Source organism: Podarcis cretensis (genome assembly GCF_951804945.1).
Source record: "Podarcis cretensis genome assembly, chromosome: 15".
Classification (NCBI taxonomy): domain Eukaryota; kingdom Metazoa; phylum Chordata; class Lepidosauria; order Squamata; family Lacertidae; genus Podarcis; species Podarcis cretensis.
Genome location: NC_137185.1, coordinates 14079671 through 14107481, shown reverse-complemented (window position 1 = coordinate 14107481; position 27811 = coordinate 14079671). Strand labels below are relative to the sequence as shown.

Below are 27811 nucleotides of genomic sequence, written 5' to 3'. Positions count from 1 at the left end.
TTACAGCTTAATGCCTTTCCCTCTCTCCCACTTGTAAATTTTTAAAAAAGCTACAGTAATATATGCCGCTTTGCCAAATTTAGATGAACTGCCAAATACAGCTATTCCCACTCCATATTTTTCTGCAACACAGATTCTGCAAAGAGTCCCAAGTATCCATGCAGTTCAACACTTCCTTCCTAAACACACAGGGGTTGCTGGGGGTACCCGGATAAGGGCGGGGAAAACAGGCAAAATGTCACAAATAAACAATCAGCTTTTATTGTTTGAATTATAAAACATGTCAGATTTTTGGCAAATATTTTACAATTTCATTCCTTCTTTTTTTTCAACAGCCCGTGGAAGAGAGAGCCTTCTTTTCTTTTTTTAGGTGATGGAGAGTTGGGGGTGGTGGGGGGGGGATGATGGAAATTAGAAGATGAAAATTTTGATGGACTTGCTTTAAAAGTAAAATAAAAAAGGAGGGGGAGGAATCTGAGTCAAGTTCCCTCCCGCCAAATGAAAAAAAAATAAAAATCCAATTTCACATTCAATTCCACTATCCAAAAGAGGCCATGTGGGGTATAAAGCAGCAGGCGAAACTCAGCAAAGTTTGCTGTGAAAAGCCGTCAGAAAGATGGGTTAGGGAGGGGGGACCTTCACAGCTGTTCTCAGTAGGGTCGGTTGCGTTGATCGCTTCTGAAGTCATTTCTGGAAGAGAAAGAAAGGAGGTTGTTTTTTTTAACCCGAATACCTTCGTGTCCACTGACTGCACCCTAGAACCAGCCACCTGGACTCTGGACCTGGCTGGCACCCTTGCAAGCAGTAAAGGTCTGGACAGCTTCAATGGGCCAGGTGTAAATTTGTGGACAAGGCACCCTAAGCCAAGGTTTCCAAAAAAACTTCCCTTTTCTCATCTCCTTCCTCCGGCCTTTGACTCCTGAGTTGTGCATTTCCAGGACCCAACCTATGCCTGTGGATGTAGTATGTTTTAACTGCTTTTAACTCTGAATTTTAAAACTGTTGCAACCCGCTCCGGGACCTGCTGGTGAAGGGCAGGTAACAAATCATCACGATCATCAGCATCTCCTGACCTGTGGCCTATCTAGACATAACACTTTTGCTTTTAAAACTGTTCATTGTACTGTGTCTACTTCTTTTTAAAGCTTGTTCATTTTTATCAGTTCCTTCTTCTGAATATTTTAAATTATTCTATGAAAAACACTTGCATTTTGGGGGTTGGTTGGTTTTACAATCAATCCCTCGTCTCAGGGAACTATGGGAAACTGGAGCCATGTAAGGGGGAACCAGGGGCCTCCTAAGAGCTCTCAACACCTTTCAGAGACTACAGCTCCCAGGATTCTTTGGGAGGGGGAAGCCCTGGCAGTTTAAAGTGGTATCGTAGCGCTTTAAATGTAGGGTGTGAATGTGGCCGAAGACGCAATGATACTGATTTGGGTAAATCCCAGATCTAACATGCCCTTTGGCCATTCCAATAAGTAAATAAATTCAGCACTGACCGGCCTCCCATTTTTCCGCCAAAGCCACCACCTCTGCGGCCTCTGAATCCCCGGTCGCCTCCAAAGCCTCCCCGGCCGCGGAAGTCTGTGGGGGGGGAAAGCAAGATGAGCAACACAAGGGAACGCTTTCTCCAAGCTGTGGCATCCTGCTTCCCACCCCATTTCTGGGGTTATGGTTTGCTTTGGGGTTGTTTTTTTTACACACCTCCTCCTGATGGATGCCCATCATCCGGCCTGGGCTCATCGCACTGATTGCAGGAATTTCGACGGGCAAAATTCATATTGCCGCAGCTCCTGAAGGAAACAAGGAAACACACGTTTTAGAAAGTGCTCTGGAATTTTTAGGGGGGGACACTTGGAAATGCTAAATTGTGTTGTTGCAATTTTTGTATATGGCGTTTATTTTTATTACTTTTGTTTCCAGCCCTGTGACTGAAAACATACGAGGAGCAGACTACAAATACCATCAATAAAACAGAATGCAATAAAAATAATAGCCAGTGTGGTGTAGTGGTTAGAGTCCTGGCTGGGCTAGGACATGGGAGACCAGGGTTGAAACTTGGCCATTAGACCCATCGGGTGACCTTGGACCAGTCGCTCACTCTCAACCTAACCTGGACTCAGCCCCCAGCCAGTGGTTAGGGATGATGCAACTCTCAAGTTCAACAACATCTGGAGGGCCACAGATACCCTATGCTGCTCAGCTTGCATTGCAGCTTCCTATGTTCCAATGTGGAAGAAGATGAAGCCCTTATTCAGATACAGGCCTAAGGATAGGAACTTACGGGTTGGGACAAACCCAGTCGCCACTTTTGGGTTCTCCGCCTCGGCCCTGGAAGCCGCCGCCTCTTCCGAAGCCCCCTCCTCGGGAACCTGCCGTCACAAATACATTGCAGTTAAACCAAAGAAACACATGTGGGTAGGACTTAGCCGAAAAGCATCAGAATGGCCTCTGCTCCCTGCTTCGGAGAGAGGGACAGCCAAAAAGAGATTCAGGGGAGAAAGTTACTCCCACACTCAGTCTCAAAATAACAGCACCTCTGGATCATATGCAAAGGAGACCGGGGAGGCGGTCCTGTTCCTACCTCGGCGACCACCACCACCACCTCCATTGCCTCCTCGCAGGAATTCAGGCCGTCTGGTTGCAAAGGAAACCCTGATAACACTGCCGTTGAATTCCTTTCCTGAAAATAATAATAATAATAATTGGTTTTTTTTAATTAAACGGAAGGAAAGAAAAATCCACAGCTGCTCAGGCACAATGAAAAAGAAACTTTCCATCACAGATCCTAGAAGAGATGGCTAAAAGCTCGGTTACTTGACTGAGGATATGTACTCCCTGTGCTCTCACACCCCCCCCCCAAAAAAAAAAAACAGCTTCAAAAATCTGAGGCAGCTTTCCTTAACCTTTGGTTCCCAGATGCCATTGGACTACAAATCCCACCACCCTTCAAACATGGGCCGTGCTGGCTGTGGATGATGTGAGATGTTGTACTACAACATCTTGCATCTCAAGGACTATATGTTATAAAGTAAAGCTAGTTGGTGCCTACAAGAACCTTTAATTGAGCCAGCAGGAGGGAGAGAGAGAAAGCAGGGCAAATTAGCAAGCCATGAGTTCTCCAGATCCTGTTGTGAAAGAAGCCTCCAGTTCACCATCACTCTTGATCTTAGTTGTTTTAAGACTGCTGCATAAAAAGGAGGAGGGGAATCATGTACTGGCTACCAAGATGAAGGAGGCAGTCTTACCATCAAACCAGTCGATGGCTGCCTTAGCAGACGGTGGGTCATCAAAAGACACTGTCGCTTCGCCCTTTGGCTTCCCAGTATCCTTGTCTGTATAGAGGTTAATCATGAGTTTGCCAGTTTTCTTGTTAGTCTGGGAAGAAAAAAGAGAGAAAGGCCTGTCGTCACCCTCCATATAACACAGAACTGCTGTGTCTGGCATTGGTGGTGGGGGACTAATGTGGGGCACGACCACACAGTGTTATGGTTCTGGCTTTTTCTGATCTTCTAGACATGGCAGATTAAGCCACAAACTGCGTGACTGGTGCCCATGGCACTCTCTCAAATTTCCAAAAAGTGCCACTGACCTAAGGCGGCTGGCACCTCCTGCTCTGGAGCACCAGCAACTAGAGAAAGGCTGTTGGGTGCCAGAGGGGTGAATCCCCACCCACACCTCAAATATATATCTGGAAACATGTAACAGCTATGTTTTTGCAATGGATGTGCACATTGGTACAAGCGAAAATTTTGAGCGGAGGCTAATAGGTGACAGGTCTCCATATGGACAGGAAGTTGGATCACTAATCTTTTGGTCTTTTCACTCTAAGAACTTCCACTGGTAGAGATCCGGCAAGAAATTGCATCATCAAAAACAGAGGCCAGGTGACAGTGAAGGGGGAAAACCCAGACAGATTTTGGGAGTTGGTTAACAAGAGTTCATCACCACCAAGTCCTACAGGAACAAGAGTAACTTCTAGCTGAATCCATGACAGTTAGGGAAGGTATAATTAACTTCTTGGACTCAAGACAGAAAAGCCAGCTGCTTTCCTACACCCACCATGCCAGTGACTTCCTGAGATTGTCAGAGACCAAATTCAGACAGCTAAGGCACCAACACCAGGGTGTTGTGTGTAAAGAATAAGTCTGATGCCTGCCCTACAATTATGGACACCCACCAAGTCCAACCTTAAGTATGCTCCAATCAGAAACCTGAAATGCCTCAGTTTTCTGATTGGTCATCCAATTTAGGAGACGTACCTTGCTTTTATCCATTTGAGGATTTTGTTATGAACTATCACCTGCCTCAACGGCATCATCCCCACAATCTTACCAGGTTTCTCTGTAAGTAGTTTTACTACTTCACCCACCTTAATGACACCTATTTGCTTGAAATACTCTGCAACTTGATCTGTTGAAACGTCATCTCCCAGTCCTTGTACAAAGATGGTGTTGTTATCAGAGTTGTCAGACTCCGAATCTACATCACAGAGGAGCCAGAGTTATTTTAGAACCTGAAATAACTTCTGCAGGGGCCAAGCTAGAAGGAACAGATTTCCAAGACTACTCAAGTCAGAACAGTCACCATTGCATCTGCAAGGCTCATCGGCAACAGCCCCACTATCTTAGGGAAAGCTCTGCATGTATACAGGGAAGTTGTGTCAGAGAACTTAATCATTTTAAGTTTAGGAAATAGAATAATAGAACTGTAGAGTCGGAAGGGAACCCAAGGGTCGTCTAGTCTAACCCCATGCAATGCATGAACCACAGATGAAGAATCACTGTCAGGTGCCCATACAAAATCTGTTTCAAAGCTTCCAATGTAGGAGAGTCCACCACCCTCTGAGGGAGCCCATTCCACTGTCAAACAGCTCTTACCCTAAGAAAGTTCTTCCTAATGTTTAGTCAGACACTCCTGTCATTTGAATCAGTTGGTTCAGATCCTACCCTCTAACGATTCGGGACCTGCTCTCGGACAGGAATGATCAAATTACTTTAATAGTGGCTGAATTTTTGAGTGCTGTCCATGTAGAAAGACTGGGCCATTATAAAGAGATTTAGTGGTTCTTAATTGATTGGTGAGGTGGTAGTGTTGTATTGCATTATTTATGCAAATTGATTTTATCTGGAGTTAAAGATCTGACTGGGACAAACTTTGTTATGCTGAGTTCGTATTTACATAATTTGTATACGGTGTTTGTTTGATAATGTGTGATTTGCTATGCCTAATGAAGGATATTTCATTTCCTACCCTCTAGAGCAGCAGAAAACAGGATCACTCCATCTTCCATGTGACAGCCCTCTTACATCAGCTCTCAAGCCTTCTCTTCGCCAGGCTGAACATAAAGCACCTAAGAAGATTGGTGCACCTCCCCGTTGAAGAGAAAGACTGCTGTGTGCCGCCATTGAAAGTGAAGGAAATAATAGAAGCTATATGTGGAGCTATATGCTGATGTGCTTACCTGTGTCTGGCTTCTGCCCATAATCCCTCTGACCTGAGAAATGGTTGAGAGAAAAACCAAAGGGTATTTTAGCCAAAAAAACAACAACACCTGACGATACACAAACTGACGACGTAAATGAATTCTGAATTAATGAAAAGGTATATGCAACAACCCTTAAGCCGAGACAAGATTTAGAAGAGATGATTAAAAATGAAGGAAGGTGCATCCAAGAAGAAAACTGGTCACAGTCTTTTTTAAAAAACCGAAGGTTGTGGCATCTGCCACCCAGGTTTATGGGGTGGGGGGTCATCTTGTGGGTCCTGGCTGGCCATTCTCAAGTCGTGTGCCGCGATTGTTCTCTCACTGGTAGGTTTTGCTTAGCAGAACTTTGCATTACGTGCCACTAAGTGGCAAGGAAAGGAACAACAACAAATATCCTTTCATGCAAATGGACAAAAGGAAGAGAAAAGAAACCGGAATCCTGGTTTTTAACTTTATTATTACGAGCACCTTTTTTTCTTTTTCTTTTAAAGCACACGTACACACCAGCCTCAGCTCAAAGAGGGAAAACAAAGAGAACAACAAAAAATAAAATGCTTCTAATGGAACATGGTATTTGGTGGCTTTTAAAGACTGTTATTTATTTATTTATTGGCCTTTTAATGTGGAATTTCCACTGAAATGTTTTATTTCCGATGCTCAGCACTTACCACCAAAATTTTTGAAGCCACCTCGGTCACCACCACTGTAGAGGAAAAATTGAAGAAGTGATTCCTTCTTTTAAAGTCTCTACACCCTGAGCCCAAGGGCTCAAAAGCCACACTTACTGAATGTTACCGTGCAGCTGCTGAATGTATCCCCTAAGAACTGGCACACACTCCTTCAGCAATAAATAACACGTGCTCAGCTCCTGCTCTGGAGCTCTTGTTAGTCTCATTGATTAAGAGAAGAGGGTAGGTATGCAGGTGTTCCCAGGCCCACTTCTGCGGCCCCAAATCCCAGCAGTAATTTGTAAGATGCTTTTTACACCTGGGATGCGCTCAACAGGTGTGCATGCGAAGAGGAGAGATGCAGCCACCATCCCATGGGGTTTGTTTCTTGAGCTCTGCCCTAAACAAACCATGAGTTCTGTTCAGACCAAGGAGTTTATTTGCTGTGACTGGTTGATCATGGAGTTTTGTTTTGGGAGAGGGGTGTGTATATTCTTAATTGTGCACATGCTCGAGGGGAAAGGTCTGATCCGTCCTTTGCAGAAGTTTATGCACACTATATAGACAGCAGGTGCATGATAAAGAAATAAAGAGTAATGCAGTTTTCTATTCACAAGGGCACAAGCCAGAGAGAATGCTTGCCACCAGAAAACACCCTACAGTGAATGCTTAAAAATCGCTTACCACAGAATTCCCTTTACACACAGTCGAAGTTCCAAACAGTGTGGGTTTCCTTTTTTCACACTCAATCATTGCTTGCTTTCCTACCCACTTGAGTAATTGCAAAAGATGTGTGGGTGTGCATATGCATGAGCGGGAGAAAGAGGATGACTGCTTCTAGGCTAACAACAGTTAGTCTGGACTAGCAGTCACAGTATTTGACAAGGAAGACCTGGGCTTAAATCTGCATCAGTCATGAAGTTCACTCTCGGCCAAGCCTCCCTCTCAACCTAACCTTCTTCACAAGGTTGTTGTGAGGATACAAGAGGAGGAAGTTCTATGTGCCATCCTGAACTCATGGCAGGAAGGGTGGGGTAAAATATACTCTGGCTCGTTTTTTAAAAGGACAGCCTTTCATGAGTTTGGAGAAATGCCACCCTCTGGCTTCCAATAAAATCTGCATTCTTAGCTGTGCAGCACAGTATTTGGGTTAGGTAAAGGGACCCCTGACCATTAGGTCCAGTCGCGGATGACTCTGGGGTTGCGGTGCTCATCTCATATTGGCCAAGGGAGCTGAGGTACAGCTTCCGGGTCATGTGGCCAGAATGACTAAGCAAACCAGAATGACTCTGGCAAACCAGAGCAGCGCACGGAAACGCCGTTTACCTTCCCGCTGGAGTGGTACCTATTTATCTACTTGCACTTCGTGCTTTAAAACTGCTAGGTGGGCAGGAGCAGGGACTGAGCAATGGGAGCTGACCTCATTGTGGGGATTTGAACTGCCGACCTTCTGATCGGCAAGCCCTAGGCTCTGTGGTTTAGACCACAGCGCCACCCCCATCAGCAGCCTATGAAGCTCACTCCATGAACATGGGTCAGTCATTCTCTCTCACGCTGAGGCTGGTCACTATTTGTCAGCCTATCGTAACTCATAAGGCTGCTGTGAGGATAAAAAAAAGGTGGGAGGGGAAGCTTGTAAACCACCCAGAGCGCATTGGAAGGGTGGGATAAAACAGTGCAAATAAATAAATAATTCTGGTCCTAAAACCTAGGACCAAAAATACATTCAGTTTTTAAACTCCAATCCAGAAGATGCTTCACACACAAAAAAAGGACTGACAGATATATTAACCTACAGTCATGAGCAGACTCATTCCTTATTTGGGAATTGTTTTACATATGCGAAGGGAACAAGGAAACAAGCTTCAGAATGCCAACCTTTGCTCTCATTTAAGCCTCCCTGCATTGCAACAGTGACCCCAAGTCTTATAAACAGAGAGGTCACATTTGGAATCAAACACAGGGCTGTCGTATCAGTTTGGGAATGTCATGGCTGCCCCCCTCCAAGTTCTGGGGGCTTTCTTTTGCTTTTTAAAAAGCAGGATTCAGATTTTCAAATTGCCAAATAAATACGAGTATATCCAGATCCAAGTAAATGCAAAAAAAAAAAATTGTTCTCAGTAAGAGATAATAAAGATTGGCTACATTCACATCATACATTTAAAGCACTGCAACTTCCCCAAAATAATTATGGGAGCTGTGGTTTGTCATGGGGGCTGCAAGTTGTTAAGAGACCCCTATTCCCCTCCGAGAGCTATAATTCTCCCTTTTCACAGGGAGATGTGGGAGGGGAATACTGACCTCCTAACAACTCTCAGCCCCCTTAAGAAATCCCTGGTCCCAGAATTCTTTGGGGGAAGCCAGGACTGTTTAAACACATGTCTCATAGAGCTTTAAATGCATGGTGTGAATGTGGCCGTAAAGTCTAGAACACCAGTGAGGTTTGCTGGACATCAGAGAAGGTTTATATTTAGAGATACTGACACACAACAGAAATTGTATCCGGTTATAGATGGTTATTTTAATAGTTGTGACCTACTGCACTCAACTGTGCCAACCACCCACCCACTCAACTCCTCCACTCTGAACCTGAGCAAGCTACAACCAAGCGCTTCTGAACCACTGCCCTTTCCTTTCTGTGTCACCAAAACACACTCTTCCTCTGCCCTCAAGTAGCAGGGCCTGGTTTCTGTCCAGCCGCACTTCACAGCTTAAGCTCCCACAAGGGCTTGTCAAACACTTTAACCTGAGGCACCAAGGGAGCGAGAAGGCAAGGCCCTCTTCCATCATCAGCTTAACTGGGGCCAGTGCCTTCTCACCTTCCACCCAAACAAGACTCCAACTAGTGGCAGGCCCAAGTGGCGGCAAAGCACAACCAACGTTCCTTATCTCCTGACTGGTAGGGACCTATTTCACCAAGTGGCACACTATTTATTCTTATTTAAATTTAAACTGTAAGCCAGTACTTAACTCCGGAATTTGCAGGTAAAGGGATTCATCAGTGCATAATTTAAAGCAAGGTGTGTGGAGCGGGGAAGAGCCTGCCGCTGCTAACATGAACAATGGTCAGGGATGTTGGGAGCTGCAGTCCAGGAACATCTGCAAAGCTCCAGGTTCCCTGACCCTGGTGGCCCGGAGATTCAGCTGCAGAGAAGGCAGGTGGAACACCAAAGGCCAGGCTGAAGGAACTCGTTCTGCCCAAGGGCCACATTCCCTCCAGGAGCAAAATGGCAGCGGTGGGCAGGGCAAAGGCAAAAGTGAGTAGAGCAACAGTTGGCAAAAGTGAGTGGAGCAACTTGGTACCTTTCGACACCAAGACCCCTCCCTATCCCCCACCCAGGCAAGCAAGAGTTCAGGGACACATTCCAGTCAGGCAAAGACATTCAAGGAGAGTATGATGCAGGGCTGGTGAAGGGGATGGCCTGGGGAAGATGGGGTTTGGCTGAGGAAAAGGATGCGTTTTGGAAAGAGTCCTGTGACCCAGATACAGGAGCCCAGAGGGCTGCATTTGGCCCCCTCCCCTGACCAGGGTAGGAAACATATGCACAGCTTTGCCTCACCTTAATAAATCTGGTTCTATTTTATACCTTGTTTTTGAGAACCTGCAGAGGTGCAATATGGCAAGTAGTCCTCCGCCAAGCTTCTGGCCCCTTTCCCTATTTCTACACAAGCATCAATGGGCAACCTGAGCTTCGGCTTGGCACATCTCAACAGGCATGCTACCTCTCTCTAGCATGGCCTGTCTAGATGCAAGCTTGCATTCCAGGGGGAGGAAACCCTTCTCTGCTAGAAAGCTGCACCCCATCATGGACAACATCCCAGGGGCCACATACCAATGGTAGCAAGCGCGAGAATAAGCAGCCATGAAAGAGAATGGGACCAGGAAGGCTGTGGACCTCTGGGAAATAGGGTACCTTCCAGCCACATTAAAGCCAGACATTTCTACACACACAAACCTCTCTTCATCCTCCACCCAAGCATGAATAATCACTACAATTTAAAGGACACATTCCAGCCAAGGGAAATCATTAGAGGTGTGTACCGAGTGGGGCTACTGAGAGGCCTCTGGTTTCCCCACATCTATTCCAATCTCTTTGGAAGAGCAGCCACCACTGCAAATCTTGTTTAGCAATGTGGAAACATTTATTGTCCACCACTGGCTTCACACGGACTGCTTTATGAGGCAGCTTCCAGCACTGCAGATATAGCCTGCTCTGTCTTGAAGTTGCCATGTGACTAGCCTGCTTTTACTAGACTCTGCTCTGGTAAGAAACTGGCCACAGATAGCCAGCCACGCAGACAAGCAGAGAATCCCTTCTGTCTGGGCAGGAAATCCAGCATATCCCTGCCTGCCATAAACACTCCACAGAGCTCACGGAGCTTCATCAAGCTGGAAATCAATCATCCTAAGTTGGGTTTGAGAATCTTAGCTGGTAACATAATTTAAGGGAATGCTTGCTAATCATGAACAATAGTAAACTATCAATTATATTTTCAGTATTGCTTGACACCATGCTGTCTTTAATAGTCAGAATTGCTTGACTAAATCATGCTGAGGAACACAGCAGCCAGGGCTTGTATGCTCAACTTTAAATCATTCCACTAAGGAAGAGTGTTCATCCATTTGGCTTGCTGAGGTGTAAAATGGGGAGAAAAGCTGGGCCTGGGGGAAACCAGGCACCCAATCCCAGCTTAGGCCCAAGCTTATGGGTGTCTCAGCTCAATGCCCACCAGGGTCGCGAAGTGAACAGGAAAAAACCTAGCTCAACTTGTTCCAGTGGCCGTAGCCTTGCTGGGGTTTTCAGGACTTGCACAATTCCAACTGTGGGGCAATGCTTACTGACCTCACCCCAGAGCGCTCACTGTCCATGCATGGGGGGAACGAACATAGGTTCCCCATGTGACTTAAAACCTGGCACGATCAAGGTCACACTTTAAGATTGCTGACCCACAAATACTGAGAGCAATGGGGCTGGCAAGGAAGAATGGCAGGGTAAGGGCAGGGACCCTGACTAGAGTCATTTAAGTCATAAATGCCTGAACAGGGCTTATAACAGCTGTTTGGCTTGGTTTTCTCATGGTACAATCAGGCCAAGGTGCTGTTAAAAGGTGAAGGACCTGTCAGCTGAGAAGAATCATTGCCCGCCTCACTTGTTAAAATGAACCAACAAGTGTAGCCGAATTCTTTGCTGAAAGTATGACTGGATCCTACTGGTCAACAGGCACTGGAGGTGTCCCATGATACCCAATTATTTTATCTTGCAGAAAGAGATTCCATTTCTACATTGGAGAATCTTGGTTGGTATGCCATTCCCACCAATTCTGTCCAGTTTTCAGGCAGTACCCATCACAGAGTGCTTGAAGAAGAAAAAAATCCACTGCCTTCAAATCTCAAAGGCTCAAAGGTTTTTGCATGAGCATCCACTCAAGCAAGCCTGAAAAACAGTGGGAGAGGCAGCCATATACAACCTCTGCAGCTACTAGTGTAAAAATCCTTTACCTTAAGCCCAACATCGGACCTCTGCTGTCAGAATCGAACCTGCTTCCACCTCCTCGGGGCCCACCATAGCCTCTGTTGTCTTCGCCATACCTACTCTTCTCACGTCGATCATCTGAAGAATTACAAAGCAGTTACTGTGGAATGATAGACAAGAGGCGTCTCCTAAGGCACCCTTAACGAACTACAGCTCCCAGAATTCTTTGGGGGAAGCCATGATGTTATCATAGTGCTTTAAATGTATGGTGTAAATATGGCCTAAGTGTCCCTGGAGCATTATAGGCTACCAAAGCATGTGATGCTGCTTTCGTTAAACATTTCTGGGCAGCCTGTGCTTACCTTGCATGTTCTGGCCATAGCTTTCCTTCTGCTGGGATTGGTAGGACGGCTGGTTCTGGCCATACGATCCTGGCGGCTGTCCGTAGTTGGACTTCTGGTTGTAGGAGCCTTGCTGTGGCCCCAAATCGTGCTGCTGGTCGTAGGAGCCTCGGTTTTGGCTGTAACCTGACTGCTGGTCATACGAGCTTTGCTGCTGTCCTTGCTGGCTGTAGCCCGACGGCTGGTCAAACTGCTTCGGCTGCTGGCTGTAAGCGGACAGTTGGTCATAGGACCCTGGTGGCTGACTGTAACCTGAGGGCTGGTTATATGAACCTGGCTGCTGCCCATAGTTGGACTTCTGGTCGTAGGAAGTCCTATTGCTGAAGCACAGGAGAAAACTGATGAAGAAGCATGACTGAAATGTGCAGACGTTTCGTCAGCTTATTGACAATGCATATACAGGACAGAGTTCCAAGGCAGTCAAGTCAACGGCAACTCAGCACGCTTTTTTGGCATCGGGAGCACAGGAAGCTGCTCAATACAGTCAGAGCACTGGCTCATCTAGCCCACTGATGTATACCGTGAAACACTCTCCAGGGCTTGAGACAGAGAGTCTTTCGATACCCTACCTAGAGATGCTGGGGATTGAACCTGGGACTTTCTGCACATAAAACAGATGCCCTGTCACTGAACTACAATGCAGGAACCACTGCTGAAGAATCACTGTCAGATGATCATACAACCTCTGCTTAAAAATCTCCAATTTCTATCAGCCCAATTTCAACTCCAATTTCTATCAACCCCACCACGACCAATTCCTGGACGGCCACAATCACCTCTGCTTATAACGTAACGACAAGCAGAATCCCAGCTTAACTCACCCAGCCAATAATCTACACCAGCAATCTTCGACCCCCGAAACTGGCAGAGAACAATGGAGATTTCATTGCAGGCATATAAATTGGCCCAGCAAAAGCCTAAAAAAGCCAGAATTAATCTGAATCCCCCCTTTCCCCCCAATCAGGATGCCAATGCAAAAGAAAGAGTAGTTAATCTTTCTACAAGTTTTCACTGCTTCGCAACACAGAGAACTTTACAGCAGTTGTAGCTGGAGGATGTTAGTAGTTAAATTAGTGACGTACTTTTATCAAGTTCAGGCAAAACAAGCCAGACTCCTTACCTGCCTGATGGCTCTTTCTGCTGCCCCTGACTGCCGTAAGACTCCTGGCTGTAGGAGATCTGGTTCTGATTTTCATATCCCCCATATCCTTGCTGGCCGCTCTGCCCGTAACCTGAAGATCCAACAGGGAACGCTTTAGGTAAACGGTTGCCCCTGAACAGTGCACACGTACAAAAATGTCAGCATGCTCAGCCAAACCTGTCTGGGTCTGTCCATAGTTTCCTTGATAGCCTCCATAACTTTGCCCATAAGAGGAGCTCTCCCCACTCTGCTCATAGCCAGGATAGCCCTGCAATCGAACAGGAAGAGGGCAAAAGAGAAGTCAGGCCACAGGCATTTGTGGAGACCAGGGAAGTAAACCAAGACAGCCACTACAGTGGTATGCTTTGGGCAGGGAAACCTGGGTTTGAATCCCATGATTAGCCACAAGGCACAGTGGGTGGCCTTGGGCTAGTCACAGGCTCCCTGCCCAACCTACCATACAGGGTTGTTGTTATTTATTAAGTTTTATATAACTTAGAAGCCAAAATAGGCTTCTAAGCAGCTGCGAGGATTAAATGGGTATCCCACTTTTTTTTAAAAAGGGTTTATATTTTCCAAATAATTGTATCCCACTTACCCCTCCCTCACTGGCTTTACCATTTTGTTTTGCTGTTTGCTTTATTATATTGCAAGGTACAAAACTTCTTCAAGCCACTTTGGCAGAAGGGCTGGGGTGTGCCAACAACCCTAGCTATGTGCACGCAAAAGTGGGATATAAATGTGATTGTGACATCAATCAGTCCCAGGTTGAGGAGGCTGAACTACCTCTGTTCTTGTGGCTCAAGAAAAAGAACCCTCTGAAGTCTGGAGTAGCTGGCAGCACCAATCTGCCAACCAATTATCACAGGAGCAGAGAACCTTCAGGACCTCTCCCAGGCCTCCACAGGCTGTTCTGGCCAAGCCATGCCCATATGCCCTATACCTGACATTGCATGTGATGTGAGGTGCATGGCAGCTTAGTTGCCTGGGTAAATCATACACCAGGAGAATCAGCCTTATAGTACATTGATACAGATTCAACTCTGGCCTGGAAGGACTTTCCACTCTATGAAATGTAAAGAAATGTAAAGAAAGGTAAAGAACCCCTGGATGGTTAAGTCCAGTCGAATTCAACTATGGGGTGCGGCGCTCATCTCCACTTTCAGGTCAAGGTCGTTTGTCCGCAGTTTTTCTGGGTCATGTGGCCAGCATGACTAAACCGCTTCTGGTGCATGGGACACCATGACGAGTGCCAGAGCGCACGGAAACACCGTTTACCTTTCCACCGCTGTGGTACCTATTTATCTACTTGCACTGATATGCTTTCGAACTTCTAGGTTGGCAGGAACTGGGACAGAGCAACAGGAGCTCACCCCATCACATGGATTTGAACTGCCAAATTTACGATCGGCAAACCAAAGAGGCTCAGTGGTTTGACCACAGCGCTACCCACGTCTGTCCACTCTACCATTAAAGGTAAAGGTAAAGGTACCCCTGCCCGTACGGGCCAGTTGTGTCCGACTCTGGCGTTGCGCGCCCATCTCGCTTAAGAGGCCGGGGGCCAGCGCTGTCCGAGGACACTTCCAGGTCACGTGGCCAGCGTGACGAAGCTGCTCTGGCGAGCCTGCACCAGCACAGCACACGGAAACGCCATTTACCTTCCCGCTAGAAAGCGGTACCTATTTATCTACTTGCACTTAAGGGTGCTTTCGAACTGCTAGGTGAGCAGGAGCTGGGAGCATTACCACTCTACTATAGCATGAGGAATAACTCATGATAGAGTGAGATCATGCTTGTTTTTATTTTTTTTATATAATAATTTTTATTGCATTTTCCATTATACAAATTCATTATATCAATTTTTTTCACAAATTTCAGCTTTTTAGACTTCCATCAGCTTCTCTGCAAATCATCCATATTTTTACATACTTTACGCATTCTTTAAATTTAATATTGCCTTTTAGTATACCCTTACTATCCTATTTCTTTTTAACAATACTCCTCTAACACTCACAAAACTTCTTTAAATCCCACTAGCGTTGTTTGTTCATCACATATACTTTTCAGATATTCAATAAATTTTCTCCAGTCCTCGATGAACTTGTGATCCCATTGATATCTAATCTTCCTAGTTAGTTTGTCCAACTCTGCATAGTCCATAAGTTTCATTCTCCATTCTTCAAGGGTCGGTAGTTCTTCCTGTTTCCATTTCTGGGCCATTAATATTCTCGCTGCCATTACTGCATATTGGAAAAGTTTGTAGTCCCTTCTATTTATTTCACTTCCTGTTATTCCTAACAGAAAGGCTTCTGGTTTTTTTACAAATGTATATTTCAACATCTTTTTCAATTATAAATCATCTCCCAGAAACCCTTCACCTTCTTACATTCCCACCACATATGATAAAATGGAGATCATGCTTGTTTTTAATGGCAAGCACTTTATCAATCCACATGTATATTTTCTGCAGTCTAAATCTCAAATGGGCTCCTTCTTTTGTATCTTATTAGTCAGACTTGATCATTCTTCCCACAAAGTTCACTCAAATACCAGCTGTCTATCTCTCTCAAGAGGACCAAGAAAGACATTGATTACACCATGATCCTGTCATAAAAAAATTGATGCTGTGATTTATTTTTTAAAGCAGCACAAAAGTGGTCATTTTGCTCACCTGTGGTGCCTGTCCATAGCTTTGATTTCCTTGATTGCTATATCCTGTGTAGCTGGAAGAGAAGGTGGCAGATAAGTGTTATTTCCACACAGCACCTCCCTAGGGGCAAAAAGAAGAATTCACATCTATCTGAGCATCCTGCAGCATCTTAAAGAGCAGTTCTTTGTTGCAGCTTAAGCTTTTGTGAACTGAAGCCAACTTCTGGCACACAAACATTATCCACAGAACCTGAAGTTTAGGGAAGGGCACAAAACTGTTCTTGCAGAGACATAACTGTGTTCTTGTTGACCAGCAGAAAGTATAGAAACCAGTGACTCTGGAAATCCCTAGTGACGCCTTCTAGCCAGACATGGCACACGGTCTGGCACTTTGTTCTCTTTGGAAAAAACATGCGCACCTGGGCTCTTTAGAGCAGTCTTCTCCAACTTGGTGCCTCCATATGTTTTTGGCTGCAACCCCCATGATCTCCAGTCACCAAAGCTGTATGATGCTGGGGCAGATGGGGGTTGTAATCCAAAACATCTGAAGGGCACCAGGGGAAGGAGAAAGCTCTAGAGGAATTACTGAGTTCCTTTTATAGCATGTCAATAAGTGCTAATTTCCCACTGGAGCAACTTCGCATCAGAAGTAATTTGCAAAAAACGCCTTCACTTAAGACATCACTTCAGCAAAGACTTATCTCTCCTTTGTACAGCTTCAGGCATTTGAAACCAGACCAGCGGTCTGGCTTATTTTTGCAATTCAATCTGAACCATATGTAGATTTTTTTTCACATTAAGGGCCGTAGCTCAGTGGTAGAGTGTTTGCTTTGAATGCGGGAGGTCCTAAGTTTACTCCCCAGCATCTCCAGGTAGGCGTGGGAAATATTCCTGCCTGAAACCCAGGAGAGCCACTGCGAATCAATGTAGATAATGCAGAACTAGATGGACCAATGGTATGGCTCAGTTTGGCAGCTTCCTATGTTGCAATAAAACAAACCTTGTTTAGACATATACGCACACACTTTCTGACTAGATCTGAATTTTACCCACAGCAGTTGAGGCTACTTTATAGATCACCACTTTAATTGTGCCATCCAAATGAAAAGTTTGAATTTGGGGGGCCATCCAGTCATTTTAATCAATACAGTACTGTTAGTATATCAAACCCTTAACAGCTTGGAACCAGCTTACTTGAAAGACTGCCTTACCCCAATTGTGCCCGTTCAACTGCTTCAAAATATGAAATGGAACTTTCACAAATTCCACGTAATGTTTGTTACACACTTGCAGGGAATCTATCCTTTTAGCATGACACCTACTCTCTGAAACTTTGAGCCTCTTGTTATTAGGTAGGCATCACTGCTGTACAGTGGAACCTCGGTTTAAGAACAGTCCTGTTTATGAACAATTCGGTTTACGAGCTCCACAAAACTGGAAGTAGTGTTCCGATTTGTGAACTTTACCTCGGTCTACAAATGGAAACGGAATGGTGGAAGGGCACTGGTGGTGAGAGGCCTCATTAGGGAAAGCACATCTTGGTTGAAGAACAGATTTGGTTTAAGAACAGACTTCAGGGACAGATTAAGTTTGTAAACAGAGGTACCACTTACTGCTTTTGAAGCCTGCTAAACCCTTTTTTTGTTTAGGCAAACCTATCCAGGTGAGCAATTTTATGATATATTTTTGTTTCTAAACTGTTGATTTTATCTATGCAGTACAGTATTTGAAAAAAAGTTATTATGTCCACTTGTTTTTAAAGTTTGATTTTACCAGTATTTTCTTATGAATGTTTTATACTGTTTTTATGTAAACCACATAGAGGTTTTTCTGATTAAGTGATATATAAATATTGTTAAATAACGTACTGTAAAATAATACAGCATAGGGCAGGAGAGAAAGGGATAGGTATTTGTACTTGTTTCCCTGTGAGGAAATACACAAGCTGTTCTTTTTACCTGGCTGGGAGAGCGGGACAGAGAGGCTAAACGGTAACACTGAGCAAAAGGGAGGGTGACAGAAATGGCTTGGACATAAACTGTAACTCTGCATGTGGGAATTTGAATGGAAGAAAACGATTCCAAAAGAGAGAGGCAGAATGGTAACTACCAACCTTCCAAAAAGTCTCAAGAAGATAGCAACATACTACACCACAACATGGGGGTTCTTGTGTTTTCCTCCACAGGTTTAAGCCCTCTACAGTATCATCATTAGATTTGCATACCTTTGTTGCTGATCTCCAGAATGGCTGAAACTTCCAGAATCTTAAAGGAACAAAAACAAAAATAAATTCCAAATAGGCATTTATATAAGAAATGAACTTTTCAGCCAAAAATTATGATGAATTGGTTATTTGTGAGGGGGACCTCAATAATTTATTTTACATAACGAAAGCTAGCACAACCTCTTAGGAAGTCCTCTGTTGAGATGATTTCAGGCTCTCTTGCAGGGAGGCATGTGTGTTACAATGCTGCTCATCTGCTTTTAGAAGCAGGGCATCACATCCATACCATACATTTAAAGCATACTGTGTTCCGCAAAGAAGCATGGGTAAACTACCCCCACAGAGCTACAATTCCCAGTGCCTTTGAACTATCGTTCGCAGAATTCTATGGGGGAAGCCATGTGTTTTAACTTTATGATATGACTGTGACTAGGGACTTCTAAATTGTATCAGAGCAAGGATGCCAATACTAGAAAAAACTGCCCGAGCTACATGCAAATGAAAATTAACATTCAGGCTTGATGGGATCTTCTCCTAGAACCCCAAAAGCCACCAAATAGAGTCTTTCAAGTGTGAAAGACAAACATGTAGAATTAAAGAATCCAGAGTCTAGGGAATTGTTCTGAGTACGAGAACTATTCAACACAGCTGAGTGAAGGTTTTGGCCTCTAGCTTTCTGTCTGCTCCACCATTACCCTTTTTTCACATATAAAAAGTACATGGTAGGGCTGGGTAATATATGGTTTTCAGTATCGCAATATATCACTAGCTAAACATCACAATGTATCACAATGTCTAAAATAAGGATGGAACTATGTAGAGACGAACACATGGCAATAGTCTCCAAAACTTTGCAAGAGGTGGGAGAACGTGTGAAGGGGAAGCAAAAAGTAGCAGGGAATGACCGGATCTCAAATTCCTTCTGCCAAGAATGGAAAGAGGGGTGTGGATGGCTGAATGCCCACTGGCAAAGGACTATCATGGATTCATACCGGATTTGTAGGAGTGACAGTAACTCTGTTCCCTGCTCCATTACAACCTGATAATGGGAAGAAAGTCTAAAAGTGGCCCAGCCTTATTGCAAGAATAGTTCCCTGTACGTGTTTTTAAGAGAGACTAGGAGAGACCCTCCTTTAAAGCCAGTCTTAGATAAATATCCCAGGCCACAGACCCTCACATGCAGCTGCAGTCCTGCACAGAACAGAAGATGAAAATCCCAGCATGTTCATCTGTGGAAAAGACTGCTGGTGCTGGGGTTGAAAGGGTGGGGGACACAAGATAGAGGAAGTTCAGATGTGGGGCCAAAGTTTACAGTGCTTGACAATCATTGCCTTAAGTATTTGTTTTTTCGATCCTCTGTTAGAGATGTCAGCAACTGGAGATGAACAATTGAGAAGACAGGTGGGTACTTGTGCTGAGAATGATTTCAGACACGGTGAATGAGGTGTGCAGTATCTACAACTATAAATAACTCGTCTTGGATATCATTTGCTATTTAACATAGGTGCATGGCTAGCCATGTTGAAGAGCCACAGAACTCTCTTAAAGATGCTTGTGCCCAGCAGAAGTTTGCAATATGTTTCCAAAAACTGTTTTGCTTCTCTCCTCCCTTCAGTTACAAGAAGCCTATTTCCAACTTGAACTGTGAAAGAACTCTAAGACTGCAACAGCCGCTTGGAAAGGGCTATGCTCTGACCACCGCCAAACATTCCACACAAACAGCAAGAGCACATATGCCTCATAAGCGTCCCCCATTAGTAGCCAGCATCATCCTTAACGCTTAAGAGCAGCCTTCCCAAACCTGGTGCTCTCCTGATGTTTTGGACTAAATCAGCCCCAGCAAACATAGCCAGTGGTCAAGGATGTTGGGACCTGCAGTCCAGCAAGCATCTGGAGGACCCTGACTTGTGGAAGGAGATAGGACTATATTGTAGTTGAAGGGCTGAGGCTGAGAGAGGGGTAGAGGGAACTGTTCATATTCCAGAAACGCAACAACACTCAAGGAAGGTGTGAAACACTGCCAACGAAGGTTACAGCCTGGGGACAGCACCAAGGGCCCAATAAGGAAACCCAGGGGGGTTTCAGAACAGGACCCACCTTTAACTCAAACATATCTGCATGCTAGTGGTGCTCCTGCTGTGACCCACCTTGTATCAGACATGACCCAGTAGTTGACCCCGACCCACTAACTGAAGACTACTGTATTGCCTTTCCCAAATTACAAAAACATAAAAACTGAGAAATATTATTATAAAGCTGTAAAACACTGAACTATTGCCAACATCATTTTTATTACTATTTTAAAAAATAAAATACTATTGCTATTATATATCCTCCTTCAAGGATTCCAGTTTTAAACTAAATAAATAAACCACAAACTGAGGCGCCACTCACGCCTCGACTGGCCAAGAATAGTCCCAAGGGGCCTTGAGCACGTGAGACGAGTCAGCTGTAGGGCGAGCGCGCAGGCGCAGTCGCGGGTCAGTCGAGCGCAACCTTTGCAAAAGGGCCTAAAACTTGTGGGAGGAGTCATTGCGCAGGCGCAACACTCTCAAATATGGCAACTGCCAGACCCGCTGGGCTCCTTCCCTCCTCCCAGAGGCCACGCCCCCTCCCGCCTCCCCTTCAGTGACAGCCTCAAGCCCCGGTTTCCCCCAGCGAGGGAGGCGGCCACCTACCCGACGCCATCCCGCCCAGCGACCCCGGCGGGGAAAGAGGTGAGGTGGGGGAAAGACGCGGGACCCCAGACAACCCGCTCCGTCGGCCACTCGCTGACTGACTGACTCTGCCAGCAGCGGCAGCAACAGCAGCGTTGTCGACGCCGCCGTCGCTTCGGCTGCGGGGCGGCGCAGCCAATCAGTGCGGGGCGGCGCAGCCAATCAGTGCGGGCGGCGCCTACCAACTGAACAGCGCGCGCAAGAATGGGGGGGAAAGAGATAAATAGGCGTGTTGGAACATACCTATTGACGCCCTGCAAGGGTGTGTGCGAGAGAGAAGAGAGAGCAAGAATATTGTTCCAATCGATGACGGGCGGGGAGGTTCCGTCCGTGTTCCAAAGCGGGCTGTACCACCTTGGCGTACAGAGGAGGAGAGGAAGGGACTGAATGGAACGTACCACGGTGGCTTCAGTGAAATAATAGCTTTTGGGGCTCTTTAAAGCGAAGGGGAAATGTACTAATGCATTAATATCCCAGCTTTCAGCCAAGGAGCTCAAGGCAGCATATATAGTCTGTCCCCCGCCTTTTTATTTTTTTCTCACAACAACCCTGTGAGGTAGGTTAGATTGAGATAGTGTTCTGCCTAATATCTTTATGGCAGCGAGAATTTGAACTTGGATCCAGTCCAAACACTGTAACCGCTACACACTGGGTCCCCGTAATTAGTGAAGAGGCAAAACTGTGATATTAAACTCAGTGTGTGATATACACACCATTTTAGCTTGCTTAGATTTGAATGATAGGGAACCTGTGAAAATAGCAGCTTTATACCAGGCGTTCCTTTGGAAATGGCAAGAAACCCAAAAATCCGTACAATGTTGAGATCAGCTGTTGAAATCAGTGCAGCCATGAAAGGTTCAGTTTGCTATCTTGATTCAAAATTATACCCAATTATATCCAAACACGGACAAAAGTTGCCTCCTTAACCTGAGGAGCCATCAAGCAAAATTTAGTGATGATATCTTATGAAGCTGTCACCTCTTTTCCCCCACAGGCATGGTTATTGGGGCCTTTAGCTGCTATACAACAGATAGAAATTCTAAAGGTGTAGCTTTCTTGGCTATCACCATGCCATAAATTAATAGTACTGTACAAATCTAGTTTCTGTGCTTTTAACAGCTGCATCACAGTCAATGCCTCTTAACCTAATCTACCGCAGAAAATTGAGCCAGTAAAACTGGAGAAGAGTTCTGAGGGCCACCCAGAGAGGCATGGAGGGCAAAATGTATTGGTTACATTGGTGGCCTTACCTTTCCAGGCTCAATTTAAAGGTGCTGTGTTGAGCCTTTAGAGCCCTGGATGATTTGGGACCTTGTGATGTGAAGGACTCTGTGCACCTGTATGGATCTGCCAATACTGTAAGATCAGAAGAGGTGCTGCTCTTTGCCCTGGCTGCAAGAACCATGAGGCTGGCTGGTAGTGGTGGGCAGGGACCTCTCAGTGGTGGTTCCACACCTCTGGAATGCTATCTTTGTGGAGATACATATGGCATCAGTGGCGTAGCGTGGGGGTGCAGGGGGGGGCCGGCCGCACCGGCCGCAACATCTGGGGGGGGGGCGCTCGCCGCCTCCGGAGTCGCCGAAGAGCCTCGGGCGCAGGCTGTAGCAGAGCCCCATGTCTCGCGGAATCGACGAGCTGTGCGCGCGTCTGGGCTGCAGCTGCTGGGCCATGTTGCATTTTCCTCACCTCTCTGCCCTCCTTCTCCTCCAGGCAAGCGGCGTCGTTTGGGCGGCAGCGCCAGCGGCAACTTGCCCCAGATCACCTGACACGGACCCCCCGCCGCCACTGTGGCTAGTTTACCGTAAATACCCCAGCCCAGGCAGCAGCAAGAAGAAGCTGGCAGCGGCGGCAGGTTAGGGGTTAGGGGCGCAAATTACTTGCCTTGCCCCGGGTGCTGACAACCCACGCTACTCCGCTGTATGGCATTATTGATAGAATAGAACTCTGCTGAAAACAGAGTTCAAGGGGACTTATTCCCATGAAAGTCAGTATAAGGGGATTAGAGGGAGGGGCTGAATCACATTGAGTCATTTTATTCTGTTTTAGCGCCAATTGCAGCTGAGCCAGCATGCCATAGCATGGCTGGAGTGTCGGTCTAGGACATGGGAGACCAGGGTTCAAATCCCCACTTGGCCACATGAAGCTTACTGGGTAACCTTGGGAGCCAGTCTCACTCTCTCAGCCTCACCTACTTTGCAGGGTTGTGTGAGGATAAAATGGTGAGGAGGAGAACCATGTAAGCCACCTTGAGCTCCTTGGAGAAAGATAGTGGAACAGAAGTGCAATAAATAAACAAACAAATGCTGTCTTAAGCCTTTTGTAGCCTGTTTGAGTGGATGCCTGAGGGGCAGGGCATAAACCATCCTAACGAAGTGCAGACATGCAAAGAAATGACTCATCAGCCACAAAGTTTAGAGGGAGTGGAAGGGAGTCAAGTTCCAGCAAGCAAACTGCTAGCTGAGAGATGGGAGAATCCACAGGCTCACTTTCCTCCTGAATCTAACTTCCTACTGGATCAGAAGACCCGAGGGACTAAGCAGAACAGCTCCTTCGTAGGTTTGGTGAAGAGGAGGGTCTGTTTCGGGTCTGCTGCCAGGGGAAATTGTGAGTAACACACTCTCCCTGTTTTAAGAAAACAGAGGTCTTTTCCCATCACTGCTGATGTGAACAAAGATGGCTTCTCTCTCGCCGGGAGGGCAGTAGCAACAAATCTGGAAGGAATTAAGCTACAGTGGTCCCTCGGGTTAAGAACTTAATTCGTTCCGGAGGTCCGTTCTTAACCTGAAACCTTTCTTAACCTGAGGGACCACTTTAGCTAATGGGGCCTCCAGCTGCCACCACGCAATTTCTGTTCTCATCTGAAGCAAAGTTCTTAACCTGAGGTACTATTTCTGGGTTAGCGGAGTCTGTAACCTGAAGCTTCTGTAACCCGAGGTACCACTGTATTTGCAATGTATTTTATCCAGTCTGCTGGGACAAGAACATGCTGTGTGCTTTGCCTTCTCTCTTTCGCTTTACTAGATAGCTCAGTTGGTTAGAGTGTGGTGCTGATAATGCCAAGGTTGCAGGTTTGATCCCTGTTTCGCTCTCCTGTGTATTTCTGCAGGGTCTTCTCCAATTCTCCAATTCCATGATTCCATTAATCTCCCCCTCCCCGGCCGCCCCCTGAATGTTATTTTCTGCGTTCTTTTCTTTTGCAAGGGACCTTGGCACTGAGCAAAAGTGCCTCTTGCAACAAAATGTTGCAGCATTATCGGCACTCCCTACAGGTTTGCTCCTGTTCAATGTGCCAGCCAGCTAGCCAGGCTCCCCTTCAGCAGACCATTCCCTGTCTTTTCCTTTTCCAGCTGACACACAGCATTCCAGGGCTGCTGGATACACACAGTCCTCATTGGGTTGGGCTCCTGAGAAGGGGTGGGGCTGGCTTTCTCATTTGTTTTCCATAATTCTATTTCATTTTTGTGTTGCTGCAAAGCTCCACATTCCTACAGATATATTCTGATGCAGCCCACTGGTTTCTTAGTAGACCACATTTAGATTCCAGTCCAGTCAACACTTGGCCACTTGAGTTTTCTATTAGAGGGAATAACAATAATCATTCTGCACTTGTAAGACGTTGCTCTGTTAGTGTGGAAGCATCTATATTGTGGAACTTCCTGCCTATTGACATCAGGCAGCCGTGCCTTTGCTGTACTCTCTTCAGTGCCTCTTAAAAACATTTTGCCTCTCCAGCCATGTATAATGTTTAGCGTATAGCTGGTTTTAATTATTTTTGAATGTTTTAGTAGTTCTTTTTAACTGATCATTTCGCTGTTTTATTCTTTTCGTAAACCTCTTGGAGATTTTATTTAGAGTTGCCACATGTCTGGGAAATCCCTGACATGGTCTCTTTTGGGGGGGCCTACATGCCTATCTAGGGGAATTTTTAATGTCTGGGGTTTGGGGGGGTGTTGTGTGCTGATGGCTCCGGTTCAGGCTATGGCTCTGGGTTTGGCGTGGGTGGCTTGGCGGTGGTAAATAGCTGGGGGGCGAGCTCAACAACTCTGCCCCCCCAAATCTCAACAACTTTTTTGGCGATTGCCCAAAAAATGCTCAAGAAATGTCCGGATTGATACCTCTTGAAATATGATGTTATAAATTCATAGTAAATCAACCGTACATCAGATGTGCACCAGTCCACTTTTATTTTGCTCCATGAAGGAAGGACTATCAAAGGGGGACTGTTTGATACAGGACGGCCATAATCCCTTAACCGTACCATCACGTACTCAGGAGCCCTACCCAGTTGGCATGACAACCTTGATGGTCCCAGACAGAAGACCATCAAGGTCACAAAGGACTTGCATATGGGAGTGGATTCAACACGGATTGGAACAAAGGACAATGATCAGATCTGCCAACTCCCCTTTGTCCTCTGGAAATGACTCATGGGGAAGGGGAAAGGAGGAACCAGCGAGGTGACAAGATACTCAGGTTACCTACACAACTCCTCCCTCAAGCCCTCCTTTTTGTGATGTGTCAATGATGTAGTCATGATGTAGTTCTAGGAGTGTAGGTTGGGGGATTAGTAACTAATAAAAGTTGGGGTCTTCTTTTGTTTGGGGCTTCCATTTTGTTTCAGCTGGTGGCAGGTGGGAGTCCTGTCGCAACAGTCTTCAATAAAGACCAAGCCTACTAGCTGCTGTTTTGCTCTGGTATTCCTGGCTGGTGTCCTTGTTTTTTGTCCAAGGAGCCCTCGGATTTCTCCATTAACAACGGCAAACCTGTATTATTACAATTGAGCTGTGTATGAATTTTGTGAAATGAATTTTCTTAAAGCAGACCCATTGAAACGAAGCGAACCAAGTTAGTCATATCCATTTACTTTCAACGGGTCTACTTTGCAGTGTTTTGTTTCTTTATATACCATTTTTTGGCTGAAGGGAAAGGCCCCCCGAGGCGGCTTACAAATAATAAATAGATACAGAAGAACACAAATTTGAAAACAAAAACCCTAATATTTCAAAAGTATTTAAAATATCCATGGTCCTGCCAAAAAGGCAAAGAGCATTCTCTACAAAAGCATCAAGAGAGGAAAAGAGCAGAATGCTTAAGCATCAGCTCTTCCTTATGAGAAAAGCCCTAGCTCGGAGGTTCAATCCCAGTTTCAATCCCTGATGGCATCTCCAGGTAGGGATGCGAGAGATTCTTGCCTGAAATTCTGGAGAGCAGTTGCCAGTCAATGTAGGCAGCACCGAGCTAGATGGACCAATTGTTTGACTCCGTATAACGTAGCTTCCCATGTTCCTGTAAGTGTCCCAGGCAGGGGGATTGGGCAAAGCATGTGGAGATGCTTGTGTTGTGATAGTTCCAGCAGTCTCTGCCCTGTAAGACTATTGCTGGACACAGCCCACTGAAAGATTGTTAAAGCTGCAGATTTGCCCTGTGTTTCATCACAGTTTTATTAAAGATGTACATATACAAACCCTGCAGGTGCAGCCGGACAGCATGGTTTCAAGGATGGCGCCTCTGCTGGGCCTGTTCCTCCTCGCCATCTCCACCACCAGCGTCTCCCACGCTCAAAGCTCAAAGGCCTTCCAGAGGAAGCACGTCACGTTCCTGGATCACATAGACCACAACCAATGCAACAGTGAGATGCGGAACAAGCGGATCTCTCAGACAGTCAGCGGGTGCAAGCAGCTCAACACTTTCATCCATGCTCCCGAGCAAGCCGTCGACCAGGCGTGCACGGCGGGGGAGCCATACGTGATCCGGAACCAGGAATACAAAAAGAGCCCCAAAAAGTTCCGCATCACAAACTGCAGGCTCTCTCAGGGACACGGGGACGACTGCGAATACGTGGCGGAAGCCAGCAGCTTGAGATACATTGTTGTGGCTTGCGACCAAAACGGCCGGCCGGTCCATCTGGAGAGGACGCTCACCGATGCAGCTGCTGGAAAGCCAGACGACAAGCAGCCAAGTTTGAACCCAACCAAGAAACCGTCTAATTCTGCAAGTGTAATAAGCGCCCATTGGGTTCGAGGGCAGGGAAGTTGGTGCATGGGGCGTTTGGGGGGAGTGCTGCTGTTTCTTTCCCTTGTCCTCTTCTGGTGCCTTTAAGAAGGAAATCATTTGAAGACAAGCTTGTCTCTGCTGCATTTGGTGAAATGGTGAAAGCCAGGGAGCCCCACAATTCCTGTTGCCACACCTGCACAGTGAGCGTCTTCTTCTGAGAAGGCCCAAGGAGCTCCGCAGGATCAGACCAAGGTATATCTAGACCAGCATCCTCCAACCAACTAATGGCCAGCCAGATATTCACATAACTTGCTGGTCAGGCCAATGGCTCACCTGGTTCAGCATCATATTATCATGGTGGCCAAGCAGATGCCCCAAAGGGAAACCCACAAGCAGGACCTGAGCATGGGAGCCCTCCCCCCTCCCGTGGCTCCCAGCAACTGGTATTCAGAAGCATTGCTGCCTCCGACTATGGACTTCTTTTGCTCTTTCTGAACCTTTTCAAATTTTACAAAACCCTTTGTAACCAGAACTGTGCACAGTATTCCAAACGCAGCTGCAACATAGATTTTTATAACAGCATTATGATATCTGTATTTCCCCACACGCTGGAGAGGGGCAGGGTCCTGGCAGCTGGACGTTTGATCCAGCTGTTTTGGGACTACAATTCCCATCATCCCTGACCACTGGTCCTGTTGGCTAGGGATGATGGGAGTTGTAGTCCCAAAACAGCTGGAAGGCCAAGATTGGCCATCACTGAGCCTTCCAACGCTTTGTGGGGCCCTGGTGGCAACACAGATGTTTAGGGGCAGGGCCTGAGGATATTTTCAGCAGAAGAGAACACTGCCTTCCTTCCTTTAATACCTACTTAAATAGTGAATATATTTGGCCAAAATAGCACGTTGGTGGACTGGGAGGGTATATCCTTTCAATATGGGCAATTTTTCTTATCTCCAGTATTTAGCTCTTGCTGCAAGAACTATTGAAGAAAATAGTTCTTGATCTTTTCAAATTACATTTATTGCATAACTAATAAAATAAGTTCTAAACTGGCA

At 46.0% G+C, this 27811-nt stretch overlaps 2 protein-coding genes across 4 annotated transcripts; one reads left to right on the top strand and one right to left on the bottom strand.

Annotated features, from left to right (window-relative positions):
* Positions 1-238: 238 nt before the first annotated feature.
* On the bottom strand, positions 239-20860 carry TAF15 (TATA-box binding protein associated factor 15). Of its 2 annotated transcripts, XM_079955734.1 has the most exons (16): positions 20724-20856; positions 18046-18085; positions 15844-15895; positions 13350-13440; positions 13152-13263; positions 11993-12351; positions 11657-11768; positions 6157-6191; positions 5465-5497; positions 4373-4482; positions 3249-3378; positions 2585-2683; positions 2285-2372; positions 1705-1793; positions 1500-1584; positions 239-690 (listed from the first exon to the last, which is right to left on the bottom strand). In XM_079955734.1, the coding sequence occupies exons 1-16, from the start codon at positions 20731-20733 to the stop codon at positions 651-653; spliced, it is 1485 nt and encodes a 494-aa protein (XP_079811860.1). In that variant the 5' UTR covers positions 20734-20856; the 3' UTR covers positions 239-650. The 2 variants fall into 2 exon arrangements, with proteins under 2 accessions (XP_079811860.1, XP_079811861.1); XM_079955735.1 differs by lacking the exon at positions 13350-13440 and having other exon boundaries at positions 13152-13304; positions 15844-15942; positions 20724-20860.
* Positions 20746-27811, top strand: LOC307204286 (angiogenin-like). 2 transcript variants are annotated; one of them, XM_079955903.1, is made up of 2 exons: positions 20746-20762; positions 26235-27811. In XM_079955903.1, the coding sequence occupies exon 2, from the start codon at positions 26250-26252 to the stop codon at positions 26859-26861; it is 612 nt and encodes a 203-aa protein (XP_079812029.1). In that variant the 5' UTR covers positions 20746-20762; positions 26235-26249; the 3' UTR covers positions 26862-27811. The 2 variants fall into 2 exon arrangements, with proteins under 2 accessions (XP_079812029.1, XP_079812030.1); XM_079955904.1 differs by lacking the exon at positions 20746-20762 and adding an exon at positions 22961-23366.